The sequence below is a fragment of the Parathielavia appendiculata genome, assembly GCF_033297405.1.
Source record: "Parathielavia appendiculata strain CBS 731.68 unplaced genomic scaffold N657scaffold_20, whole genome shotgun sequence".
NCBI classification, from domain to species: Eukaryota; Fungi; Ascomycota; class Sordariomycetes; order Sordariales; family Chaetomiaceae; genus Parathielavia; species Parathielavia appendiculata.
The window spans coordinates 167,751-179,933 of NW_026944239.1; the positions used below are offsets into that span (position 1 = coordinate 167,751).

At 55.7% G+C, this 12,183-nt stretch overlaps 3 protein-coding genes across 3 annotated transcripts; 1 reads left to right on the plus strand and 2 right to left on the minus strand.

Annotated features, from left to right (window-relative positions):
- Positions 1 to 3,195: 3,195 nt before the first annotated feature.
- Positions 3,196 to 4,970, plus strand: N657DRAFT_666388 (aquaporin-like protein; the record flags this gene model as incomplete). The annotated part of the gene is made up of 4 exons (XM_062795334.1): positions 3,196 to 3,476; positions 3,582 to 3,963; positions 4,057 to 4,218; positions 4,286 to 4,970. The coding sequence occupies 4 exons, from the start codon at positions 3,196 to 3,198 to the stop codon at positions 4,469 to 4,471; spliced, it is 1,011 nt and encodes a 336-aa protein (XP_062643782.1). The 3' UTR covers positions 4,472 to 4,970.
- A 654-nt stretch (positions 4,971 to 5,624) lies between these two features.
- On the minus strand, positions 5,625 to 8,067 carry N657DRAFT_684011 (alpha/beta-hydrolase; the record flags this gene model as incomplete). Its single annotated transcript, XM_062796634.1, has 2 exons — positions 5,625 to 7,926; positions 7,976 to 8,067. The coding sequence occupies 2 exons, from the start codon at positions 8,065 to 8,067 to the stop codon at positions 5,625 to 5,627; spliced, it is 2,394 nt and encodes a 797-aa protein (XP_062643783.1).
- Positions 8,068 to 9,992: 1,925 nt separating this feature from the next.
- Positions 9,993 to 10,504, minus strand: N657DRAFT_636894 (uncharacterized protein; the record flags this gene model as incomplete). The annotated part of the gene is made up of 2 exons (XM_062791469.1): positions 9,993 to 10,239; positions 10,314 to 10,504. The coding sequence occupies 2 exons, from the start codon at positions 10,502 to 10,504 to the stop codon at positions 9,993 to 9,995; spliced, it is 438 nt and encodes a 145-aa protein (XP_062643784.1).
- Positions 10,505 to 12,183: the final 1,679 nt, after the last annotated feature.

Here is a 12,183-nt window from a genome sequence, read left to right on the forward strand (position 1 = left end):
CAGTCGCCTTGAGCCCTAAGGTGCACCTCGTCCTCCAACCGCCTCGTCACCCAGACGACTCAGAACAGGGAAAAGGATACACTTGCTCGACCGTCCAGATTTCAAATGTACAATCCAGGGGTTTCCCGTACCAGAGGCCCCAAATGCTAAGGTTAGTATTCTGCTCGTGTGGCTCCTAGGGGGTCAATCTCAGCTGCCCTTTGAAATCAAAACAGGCGCGGTGTGTCTCCTCGGGCAGAGCATAGTGCCAAGGGTAGTACTGCCGATATGGGCATCCGCATAACTGACAAGTCGCTCCGGGTGGACCTCTGTATCGTCCGCTGGATCTATCCCCATGCCAAGCTGCTCATGCTTCATTTCAACCAGAAAACGAGTTATGTACTGTGTTGTGGTCAGACATTATCTCCATGCCGCCCTCCTAAGAATTTAGACAGGTATAACTACTCCGGGTGGGAGGTCCTCTTGGTGAGAGACATACGGTGTTGTTATCCAGCCACGTCCCTTCAGCTCGCGAAGGGATGCCAGCTACGACGCCCTAGTCGTGGGGATCATACCATTCGCCCGCTCACTAGGCGGGTCTTGAAATTCAGGAGATCCGCCGGGGTCAGCCATGGTACAATTGAGTAGTCGGGATTGCTGTTTGGTGATATTGGCAGATGCGTTCAAAGCACCGGGAGCAACGAAGAAGTGGCCGAGTGGTGAAGGGCAAGTTGGACGGGAACATGAGGTTCCGATCACTTAGGTACTTATATAGTATAATCACCACGAGGCGAGCAGCCAAGGTACGGTAGTACACTTTCCTCCAACGTGTTGAGGTCCACGGCTTGAGAAATCCACGTACTAATGACGACACAGCTTATGCCAGTTGTTTGATTTCATTCATCGCCATCGTCATGTATTGCCAACTCAGGGAACCCTTCTACAACCACGTTGGCAAGATGAGGGACCTTAGATAAGGTATGGACGCTCATCAAGTCGTATCTGGGATTTCGACACCCGAACTCCGAGGCCGTTCAGGGCCGGGAAGGCGAGAGGCGGCCGTGTGGAACCGTGGACGGGAAGCACGGTTCGGGAAGCTTCAATGCGAGTTTGGGGGAGCATGACTCCAACGCGTTTAATTCGTCCTTGTTACCCGTATCACTGGGGTCTGGTGGGACGGTTAAAATAAGGTGCTTTCTCAGTCAAGCTGATGACCTCTGTTGGGCGGCCGGTAACGGCCCCGGAGCTCAGGAGCTATCCGCATGCTTCCCTCAACAAGGACCGCTCCGGCGAGATGCCAAACTTATCAAGTCGCCAGCCTTTTGGGTCCCCTTGCGGCCTTGCCGAGTTCCCGGTCGCGGACGGCATCAAACCGGAAGCGTTGCATCTGGCTGCGTCGACGGTTAACCAGCACCCGATCGGTATCATGGTTCGCTCCACCGCTCTGAAACACATGGCGATCAACTGCACAACAAGCACGGAAATCAGAAGCATGTGCTGGACGACTCCTTGAAAGAAATTTATTATAACTAGCTGATAACACAGCCTAAGCGAGATAGATAACTAAAGGTAAGCTATAGGGGAAAAGAATAGGGCTAGACACAACCATATGTTAGCATTTAACAGCTAAAGCTCGCGATAACTATCAAAGTAGCTACGTAAGGTAGGTTGTCGGCCGTACCTAAGTCTTCTCTTATCTCTAGTCGTCAGATCTAGTGGCATAGCTCGGCCGGTCATTGGCTTATTTTGGCGAACGACGACGGTGATAGCCGGCGGCAGTAACAGTACGGAATACACTAACACTAAGACGGGCGCCAAGCTTTCACTTCACGCCTACTAAGGGCGTGCCTCCGCACGGTATTGTAGATTGAACAAGCATACTCCCCCAAGATTACCGTGACCTTCCTCTTCATATACCTTCCTACCTTCTCACCCAGTCTCGTCTCACGACCATGATCACTGATACTTGGCAGCTGTTTGCCTCCGTCACACACGCGGGTTGCAATGCACGATGAAGAGAAGAAAGAACGGAACATGAACTCCTTTCCACATATGACGTAATGCATCAAGTGGAATTTTTCACTCCACCTCCCGGCTGAAGTGATCGCTGATGGGGTTGCGTGGGGAGCCCCTATCTAGTTTACCGTAAGCTCGCGTAGGATACGTTTTTCCTCTCCTGGTCAACAAACCTGTCACCCCTACCCAGCCTGCAGAACATAGGGGCCAGGCTGAAGTGAGCCACTGGTCTTGACCAAACCCTCAAACCTTGGTTTCCCATTGACCAGAAAACCGGCTAAGGAAAAACGTATTCGACGAGCGCCTAGGGTAGGTTGTGTACAAGACGGGTTAGGATGGAGCGAGAACGTCAAGTGGACCTACCGTTCGGACACTTTTTTTGGTGCTGACACTGAACTTCGACCGGTTTCCACACACTTGCCTGTCACGGCGTCACCGTCGCCGGATCCGGGAGCCTGGAAAAGCCGGCGATATCCAAGGATTCACAACAAGGAACCTGCAGCCCGAGAGGATGGAAAGTCGGCGAGCGGAGCTAGATCTACGGGATCGACACGTATAATGCTACATCGCGAAACGATTGAGAACAGAATCATGAATGTGTGGGCTGCAAGTGCCTGGTTGGGGCCTCAGCTCCGCCCTCTCCTGGAATCTTGCCAGTAACCCTCCCAGAATAATATCCTCCTCTCGTTTTGGCTCTCGTTCACTTCAAATTTCTCGTCTTGCTTCCACATCCGCCAAGCTTCACGCTGTGGCGCTCGGAACAACACCCTAGTTGACCCAATGGACACCAGGCCGCCGCCAAGGGACAGTGACCGAGGCGGATCTCGGACTCAAACGCGTACCAAGACAGCCGCCGACAATGCCTCCCACCGGTCTTTGCCCGAAGAAAATATCGCAGTAGAGGCCGAGGAGCGGTACGAGCAACGGCAGCACCGCCACCATGCTGCCGAAGAACATCCCACGTATTCGAGGAGACGACAGCACGACCTGAAACGCGAGGAGGAGTGTCATCCCGAAAGAGCCATGGCCGACACGTCCACCACTGATGGTCAACCGTCGCCGCCCACGGGTGTGGCAGTATTACACGGCGAGCGGCGGCGGCGGCAGCAGCAGCAGTACGAACAGCGCCCCAGCACGGCAGCCGATCGGGAAGAAGAAGAGGAGGAGGAGGTGTTGGGAGAAGAAGGAGGCACGGCGGGCATGCAGAAGGTCACGTCCTCGCAGACGATCCGGCGCGCCCGCGCGCGGCTGGGTCTCCAGCCCGTGGCGCCCATCAATGAGGACGAGCAGATTGCGGAGCGGCATAGGCTGTGGTGGTCGCGCGTCCGGGTCGCGCTGCGGGAGCCATTGGCCGAGTTCTTGGGCATGGTGATCATGGTGCTGCTCGGAAGCTCGTCGTCGGCCCAGGTCCTCCTGAGCAAGGGCCAGCAGACCGCGCCGGGAGGCAACGGCTACGGGCCGTATCAGAATATCAACTGGGGGTATGGGGAACCGTCTTTCTTCCCGACTCAGGAGTCATCTCTTCAGCGAGCAATCTCGAAATAAGATGCTGACATTTTCTTTCCATTTTTTCCCTTCCCACGCAGATGGGGCATAGGCACAATGCTGGGACTCTATGTTGCGGGCGATTCAGGGGCTTACCTCAACCCGGCCGTCACCCTGGCCAACTGCATCTTCCGACAGCTTCCCTGGAGACGATTCCCCACCTACGCAATGGCCCAATTTCTAGGCGCTCTCGTCGGCACCGGCATCGTTTACGCAAACTACATTAACGCCATCGACCAGTACGAGGGCTACAGGATCCGGACCGTCCCTCCGAACCCGACCGCAACAGCCTCCATCTTCTGCACCTTTCCCCAGCCGTTTCTCACAAAAGCGAGCCAGTTCGTCAGCGAGTTCATAGCCAGCGCCATCCTGGTGATTGTCGTCTTTGCTTTCAGGGACCCCAGGAATAACGGGATTGAGAAGGTGAGTCTCAACTTCGCGTCATTTCCTTTTGCCATTATCATCTATGAATGACGACTAAACAAGTCACGGTACACTAACTAGGATATGAAATAGTTTCCCCTCATGATGTTCTTTCTTTGGTTCGGTCTTGGAGCCGGCTTCGGCTGGAACACCGGATATTCGCTCAATCCGGCCCGGGACCTTGGTGCGCGTGTTATGGCTACCCTTCTGGGCTACGGCTCCGAAATATGGACCGCCGGCGATTACTATTTCATAGTAAGCCACTCTTCTCGCGTCGTTTTTAGACCGGTCTTCGAGTTTTTAATCACAGCCTATTTTCCAGATACAAGAAACTGCCCCATTCTGCGGCTGCGTGTTTGGGGGCCTCCTCTACGACCTGTTCATCTACACAGGGATATCGCCTGTCAATACCCCCTGGATGGGGCTGAAACACATTTTACGCCCGGATTATGCATTTGGGGTCGCCAAAGCAAGGCGTTACAAGGACGTTGAGGAGGGCGACACGTGAGGAGGAGCCTACTGGCGGAGGACGCAGTGGGACGGATGCCAGCGCCGCCCGTCGACGGCACAGCCGACAACCGTGACGTGAGTCGAAACATACACGCCAAGGCTACTCCAGTTGACGACGACGACAACAACGAAACCGGCTCCCGCTGTCCCCCGGGCAACCACTGATGGCCGCTCCCCTCAACGAGGACGACAAACCTATAACACCGAGGTTGACGAAGACGTCAGCACCACCGTCACAGCCCGCGTTCCTACTGCCAGGTGGGAAGCCGCCGCTGGTTGTAGGGCAGACTGAGTTGAAAAATGCCTCTATATGTGCAAACGCCGTGGCCAAAAAGAACGGCCAGACGTGCAAGGTTACTTCCAACGTCTGGAAGGCGGATTTCTGGCTGGGATGGAGTGTGTGTGCCTGCTATTGCAAGAGGTGAGTAGTCAAGGGGAGAGGGTATGGACGGTGACCAGCACTGAGCGGATAGGGTTGGGGATGGTATATGAGTGACGTAGATACAATACAAGTACACTGTTGGTGCTCGCTTGGCGTTCTGCTTACTGCTGTTGCATAACTTGACGTACCTACCCATGCTCGATCCAATCTCGTGTTGTTTGAAGGGCCCCTTTTGTTGCGCAAGTTGCATCCCTTTTTAGCTCCGATAACATGCCCAGTACGCAGCTACTTTAAGGCCGCCACACATGCAGGCTTCCAAGTTTGGCGAATGGCATAATGGAACGGCCTTATTGCAAGGATTCGGCGGGGCGCTTAAGATGAATAATGAGGCTGTTTTGCGGAGGAAGATGGACAGGCTAGAAGAGACTCTCGCTGCACCGTCCAAGATGGTGGGCAGGGTCGACTGCCTGCGGCCGTCGAAGGCTTAGCTGTAGGCAGTAGCATCGAAGGGGTTAGTGTGCTCACACAGGAAGGTACTCTTAGGTAGCTGAGGTATTTGTTGCTGCTTATTGCCTTTCAATAAGGTAGGTAGCAAATTGGTTAAGGCCAACTATTTGCTCTAATCAACCGCTGTTTGACCGTGTAAGCAGATGCAGTGTAAAATACAATACCTACCATTGCCCACTAGTCCATACCAGGGTGCCATATCGGCCATATTTCAGGTGGACTGGCCCCCGTGTATACTGCTGTCCATACCCAACATAGAGCGTCACTCCGGATCCCCATGCATGCCCGTCAAGCCCTTAGCCAAGCCATGCATTCTCCTGCCCAGCAGGTCATCCGTACTGGCCAGCTTGACCAGGCTCTTATCATCCTCGCCCTCCATTTTCCTGGCCCGTTTCGCGACGATCTTCTTTTTCCGCCGCTCGTTCGACGCGCTGCTCCCTGGAACGCCGTTCACATTGCCATTGTCTTCCGACTCACTCCCAGCATGTGAGTGCCCATCCTCACCGCCACCACCTGACCCAGGCAAGCCATTCCCCGCTTTCGTTCCCTGGTCTTCATGATCCTTCTCTTTCTCCTCCGCAATCGCCCCGTCTCTAGCTTCTCTAGCCTCTCTAGCTTCCCTCAAGCTCTTCGCCCTCAACCTCGTCATACTCATCATTTCCAACGGCTTATCTTCATCCCCACTCGACTCCTGCCGGAAATGATGCCGTTCTTTCCCACCCTCCCTCCTCCCATTCACCATCACCTCCCTCCTCCTCCTGAGCGACGCCTCCCGAAACATGTCTCCGATCCACCCCGCCGTCCGCTCAATCAGTTTCCACGCCGGCGGATACACACTCGGAAACTGCACAAACCCGTGGCTGATCCCCGGGATCAACGCCACCTCGGCCACCGCCTTCTCGTCAAACCCTTCCGTCAGCGCGTCACTGTCCCTGTACTCCAGCCTCGTCCCCCCGCTCGCCAGCATGGCGGCTTTCACACGCCTCAATCGACCAGCAAAGATGACAGTGTCGTCGACGAGGGGGTCGCGCTCGCCAGTGAGAAAATATGTTTTGGGAAACTTGGACAGCAGGACATCAGGTGCGAGGATCGGGGAGAGGAGGTAGTCTTGGGAGAAATCAGGTCGGTTGTGCGGGCCGATGTAGAGGATGATCATGGCGCGCATCATTTCTGGAGTGAGGACGCGGTCGTTGAAGTAGGAGATCATGGATGAGGTCGCGAGGCGGGTCCGCATCGGCTCCGGGTGGTGCGACGCGCCTGGCTGGGGATTGGTGCTGGTGGTGATCGGGTGTTTGGTTGTGGCTTCCGGGGATGCGGGCCTCGGCGGGTGTTGCTGTACTTGGCTCCATGTTGTGGCAGCAGGGTGGGCGTATTCGGTCGCTGGGCTGCGGACGTGTTCGGGGAGGGTGTTCGCTGGGGAGCCAGAAGGCCCCTGATCGTTGGCGGGCAGGCTGGAGCGGGATTTGGAGGACGGGCCGGTGTCGTCCTCGTCGTCGGACTGATGCGGGGTGCCGGCGAGGTGATTGTACTGCGACGTCTTGCGCTGAATGATGCGCCTATTTGTCCCACGCATGCGGCGATCCTGAATCAGCGCCATCTGCTCGTCGGACATCCAACTGCCAATGTTCATATCCAGTGCTGGATAGAACAGGACGAGCCCATCAGGCACTGGCAGGTCCGTCTGCCCTTGGAAGCGGCGCACTGGGGACGAGCCGCTCTCAATGATCATCAGCGTTGTCGAGGCCGCCAATGTCCCGCCAGCGCTGTCCCCCGTGATGACAACCTTGGGGACCTCGTGGCCGGAAAGTCCAATGCACCGGCCACGCGTCTTTATGATGGTGGAGTAGACGTCGTAGCACTCGTTGAGCGCGTACGGATATGGAAACTCGGGAGCCTTTTTGTAATCCAAACTCAGCACGGGCAGCCCCGTTTTGGCAGCCCACGCGAACAACTTGTCGTCGTTACACCTGGGGTCCATAGCCACAAAGCCTCCACCGGGGATGTCCAATATAACCTTGTTGTGTCGAGTGAGGTTGGATAGCGGACCATCAAAGTACAGCCACGCAGACACCGGCTCTGTGAAGTCACTGGCGGCAGGGCGGGCGATGCGAATTTGGCGGGGCGGCCACTTTGTGAAACGTGGACGAACCAGGCCCTGGACGAAGCGCAAGTAAGGCGACTGGTGACCCTTGTTCCAACTGACGCGCATATGCTCAACCGTAATGCTGGCGCGCACCTTCCGCACTTTTTCGTCGGCCTGCTCGGCGGCGATCAGGTAGAAGAGGGAGAAGACGATGCTGGCTAGGTCACGCAGTCTTTTGTTGCCGATCTTCATGGCGGTCCAGAAGCCGGCATCGAGCGCGGTGAGGACCCAGGTAGCCCGGAAGTAGGTCGCATCGTACATGTTGGACAAAGGGTCGGGGCTTGCGAGACCGACCAGGGTGCTGAGGTTGCGGGCCGCGTATAGGTAGCTCATGGTGATGACGACCGTCTGCCATGCCGTGAGCCGCTTGGAGAGCGTGCGAGACAAGAAGCGCAGGACCGGCGGGCCATGTTTGTGACCTCTGTCTGTAGTCAGCGCGAATCTTGCCGGGACAGGATAGATGGTCGTACCGAACAAGGTAGGCAGACCAAAAAGCCAGCACAGCGAGAACCTGCAATCTACGCGACTTCACTGACGGCCGTCCCAGCAAATGGTCAATCATTTCGACACTCAAATCGAGACAGGCAGCGCCGTACCGCCAGGTTGGAATGCGCCAGGTTGAAAAATAGGAAGAAGAAGACGACGAAGGAGCGAATCATAGGGGAAGTCAGACGGGAACCAGCCGACCTGCGTCGCCGCCAACAAAGAGGACCGAAGTTAACAGCAGATGACAGAAGCTGTCAAGGCAGGACAGTTCGAGGCCAGGAAAACCGGCACATGGCGACCCGACCCGATGCAACGGGAATCGTTGGCGTCACGGGGGCAGTTTGCGTTGTCGCGTCCTCTGACATGTGAAAACGGGTTTCATATGCCGACCATAACCTGGGGACGGCGTGGGGACTTATGGAGAACCTGGTGCGTGGGGCTCAGAATGCGAGCTTCCAAGTTACCCGACGTTCATGACATGAATCTAGACAGAAATCAGATCAAGATAGATGGAGACATCCACCCGCTGCAATAAGAAACTTGAACCTGGAGATTTGTCGCTTTGATACGGATGTTAGAGGTAAACAGAACGGACATGTGGTTAGGGCAGCCGCATCAGGATGACTGAGGTGGTGACTCCTAAGGTGGCTGCCGCTTCCGTGGATCCCCGTTTGCCCCTCCTCCTTACAAGGAATCCAGCCCACAGCCAGTTGAAGAATTGGTGGGGACGGATTGGACCATCCGATTGTTGCGACCGTCTGACTGATGTCGGGTGCTTGAGATGCGAGAGAGAGAACCCGAGAAAGACTCAATCCGACACCAGCTAGAGTTATGGGAAGGAAGAAGGAGAGATCAGAGCACCAGACAGAGTTGAAGATCCCTTACTCCGTAGAGAAGGACACAAGACGCGACCTCTGCACTTCACTTCGGAAATCGGACCCATACGTGCGGGTACCGAATACAACACAGCTTCGAGACAGCGATATTTATGTACAGTACATACTGTACCTACAGGGCCGAGGTAGAGTTGCGAGATAATCCATTTCAAGTCAGAAAACAGCAATTACATCGAGTCGTGCTCCGCGGGCTTCATCAGAGCGGCCTGTCTCGAACTCAAAGCATCCCTTCTCCATGGCTCGACAGCAGCCGGGCACACAGCGAAAAGAAAATCCATTTCTGGAATGAGAACAGCAAAAATTTCGACCGAAACGGCCCCGAAGGACAATTTAGAGTGACTGGCAACCCCGATGTGCAATGGAGGCTTATCACTCTGGTACCCCTGCTTCATGATCCAGGTGTACCCAATCAAGGTAAGTATGAAGAAGAAAGGAAGAGAAGAGCAGCAAGATTCGGGCGGGCGAACCGCGGTTATGTACCCCAGGGCAAGTGGTCTGTGCACACCTACAAAACTGCAAGCATGGCAGAGAGCCACATAATGATCCGAGCTTTAGCACAAAGCCATGGGTTAGGGTTACGCCGGCTTGCATACGGTGTGTTGAGTGCGGACATTCGAGGCGCCAAACTCTGGTCTGCTCCATCCGCCTTCATGTTCTTCCAGAAATTCTGGTCAATTGGTCGTCATCGCACCGCTTTGACTCCGCGTCGGGCATAAAAGGTGCGCCGTGTGACCGGCAAGAGTGCATTCTGGTTTATATGGGGTGTTGACGGTGCTTATCCAGGACTGAAGCTGTCACGAGAATTATACGGACAGACTGATTGAGGGCTGACGACAGTTATGGCGCATAACGCGGCATTCCCATTTCATCGTGTCAATCGTAGCACATTACATGATTATCACACGTTTGATCCTTCGGGCATTTCCCTATTACGGAAGCGACACGGCTCCAGCCGGACAGAAGATGCCGTCAGACGTTGGACACGGCCGCGAGTTGCTTCCAGCCCGCAAGCCTCCGCCGTCCTGAGCAAGACATACTATCCGACCTGAATCGTCAACAGGAATTATCGCTCTGATCGGTTTCCACCTCCCCAGTTCAAGCCCGCTCAGATATCCTCACAGTAGTCCACCGTCGTGGTGACCGTGACGGTGGGTGTCGGAGCCGTCGTCACGGAGCCGGTAACACCAAAGCACGAGCAGGCCTGGGCAAATTCGGCCGCGTTGGCGCAGTTGGCCGCGAACTCGGGGATGGAGCTCGGCACGACCGTCACCTGCCGTGCCATGAGCAGATCGCGCTTGGCCGGGGCCGTCGACGTGGGGAGGTCGTCCTCGTCAACCGTTACCGTGACGGTGCTGGATTACGGGCGAAGTCAGTCGTCCACAATTTGTGACAATAGAGCCGATGATATAGGGAGGTAGAAACTCACGTGGCAGCAGGGGTTACGGTCGTCAGCAGGAAGCTCGAGCAGCTTGACGAGCGCTCGCTCAGCGGGAGCAGGCCCGGCCTGGTGCCAGTGACCGCACGGTTGCAGTTGTTGCCATGGCAGTCACCACGGGCATCCAGAGCGGCGCCCGCGACGAGGGAGACAAGAGAGAGGAGAGCGACGGTGAGCTGCATGTTGGCGGTTCGAGGATTGACGTTTGTGGACTTCCCTGACGAGAACAGACAGTGGGAAGAGGGTGAGAGAGCCGCGAGGCGGCGGCTCGTGTCCGCCTGGTTTTATACCTGTCAGCAATCTCGGTGACGACCGGGGGCGGAACCGGGTTAGCGTTCAGCGCCCGGTCCGCGTAAGAAGCGGCACAGCCGCATCGGGAAGCTCGGACGGCGAGCCACAAGGCCAGGAACACACATGTGGGCTGCGGTTGAGCGGAGCGCAATGCTACGCTGGAATGGGCTAACCAGATTCTTCGCCGGAGCAACACTGGGCGTGCAGCGGGACAATTCTGTGAGTGGCGGTTCTAGGGACACCTCGATCCGCCAGGCCTTGGCCGAGTCTTGGCTGCTTATTCCAGAAGGAGCTGACAGCAGTGCTGACAGGTACACCACACATTGAGAAAGCTACTTCAAGAAGCATTTCATCGAGCTAGACTGCTGGGAATGCTGTTCGCGATTTTGGACCCTCGACGAATGCAGTGCCCCTGGCGATCAACAGCTTGTGTGCTGCAGGTTTCCAAGCCCTCGTCTATGAAGAATGGGCTGCGCATCCGTGGCTACCAACGTGTTGCGGGGTTACCAGCACATGGGCCGATGGATACGACCCTGATAACGTGTCCCATGTCACCCTGTGATAGCAAGGTTGGTCCAGAAACTGCAGGCTATGCGAGTTACGGAAGGTCAGCAGAAGCGAGCCTCCCAGCCTCTCCACGTCCTGGGCGAGTTGGGTTCCGCACGCACTCATCCTCACACTGCAGTGGTAACAGTTGTTGACAACGGACCTGCGTCGGCTACGGATAATTACCTGCAGCACTGGCAACTGTTGGGGAAATGGCCTTGCCAGGGCGCCCATGCGCTGGGTCTGCTGCCTTCTCGAGACAAGCTTTATCATGTCAATATTTCCGCAACCATGATACGGTAACTGACCTGGTTTGGCACTGCGTTCATTGAGAGATGTCTTCACCAGGGCTGATACCTCCCCTTATCCAGGTCTGAATCACAGAACTGGAAGCACGACTACCTCTAAGAGGCCAAGAAGCAACGGGTCCCAACAGATGCAAAGCGCGTGAGCCCTTCCGAGCATCAATGTATCGACAGCCAAGAACGGCACGATGCAGCCCGACCGGATAAAGTGGCTGTAGGAACAGCTGCCCGTGAACCCTCTTACCAACCCTGCAGACCTGCAAGCTGGAGAAGCCGGAAGGAACCAAAGCTGCGTTGAATGCCACGGCGGGCTGAAAATAGATATTGTTTGTTCGAAGATCAGTTTGCCTTTTCCCCACCAGTCTGCAAAGACTCGTAGACTCGTAGTGTACCTCATTGTACTTAGGGAGAACACCTTTGGCATGAGATGAGGGATAGGCAGGAAACAGAAACCGCCCCGGAGATCTTCAATTGACCACCAGTCGGGGAGCAAGAAAGTCGCACGAATGAACGAATAAGGAAACAACCATTGTTGTCTCCTTGCTCGCTGATCTATTTGCTCAGTGCCCCGAGCCCGTTTGTGTATCCCATTAACCCCGACTTGACCGAGTTTCCCTAACGAAAGCATGTTTGGGATATTCAGTCCCAGGAAAAACCAGTAAGGAGATTTCCTCTGTGTATGCAGCATAATCCCAAATCGCCCTGCTGTCCCAAGACAC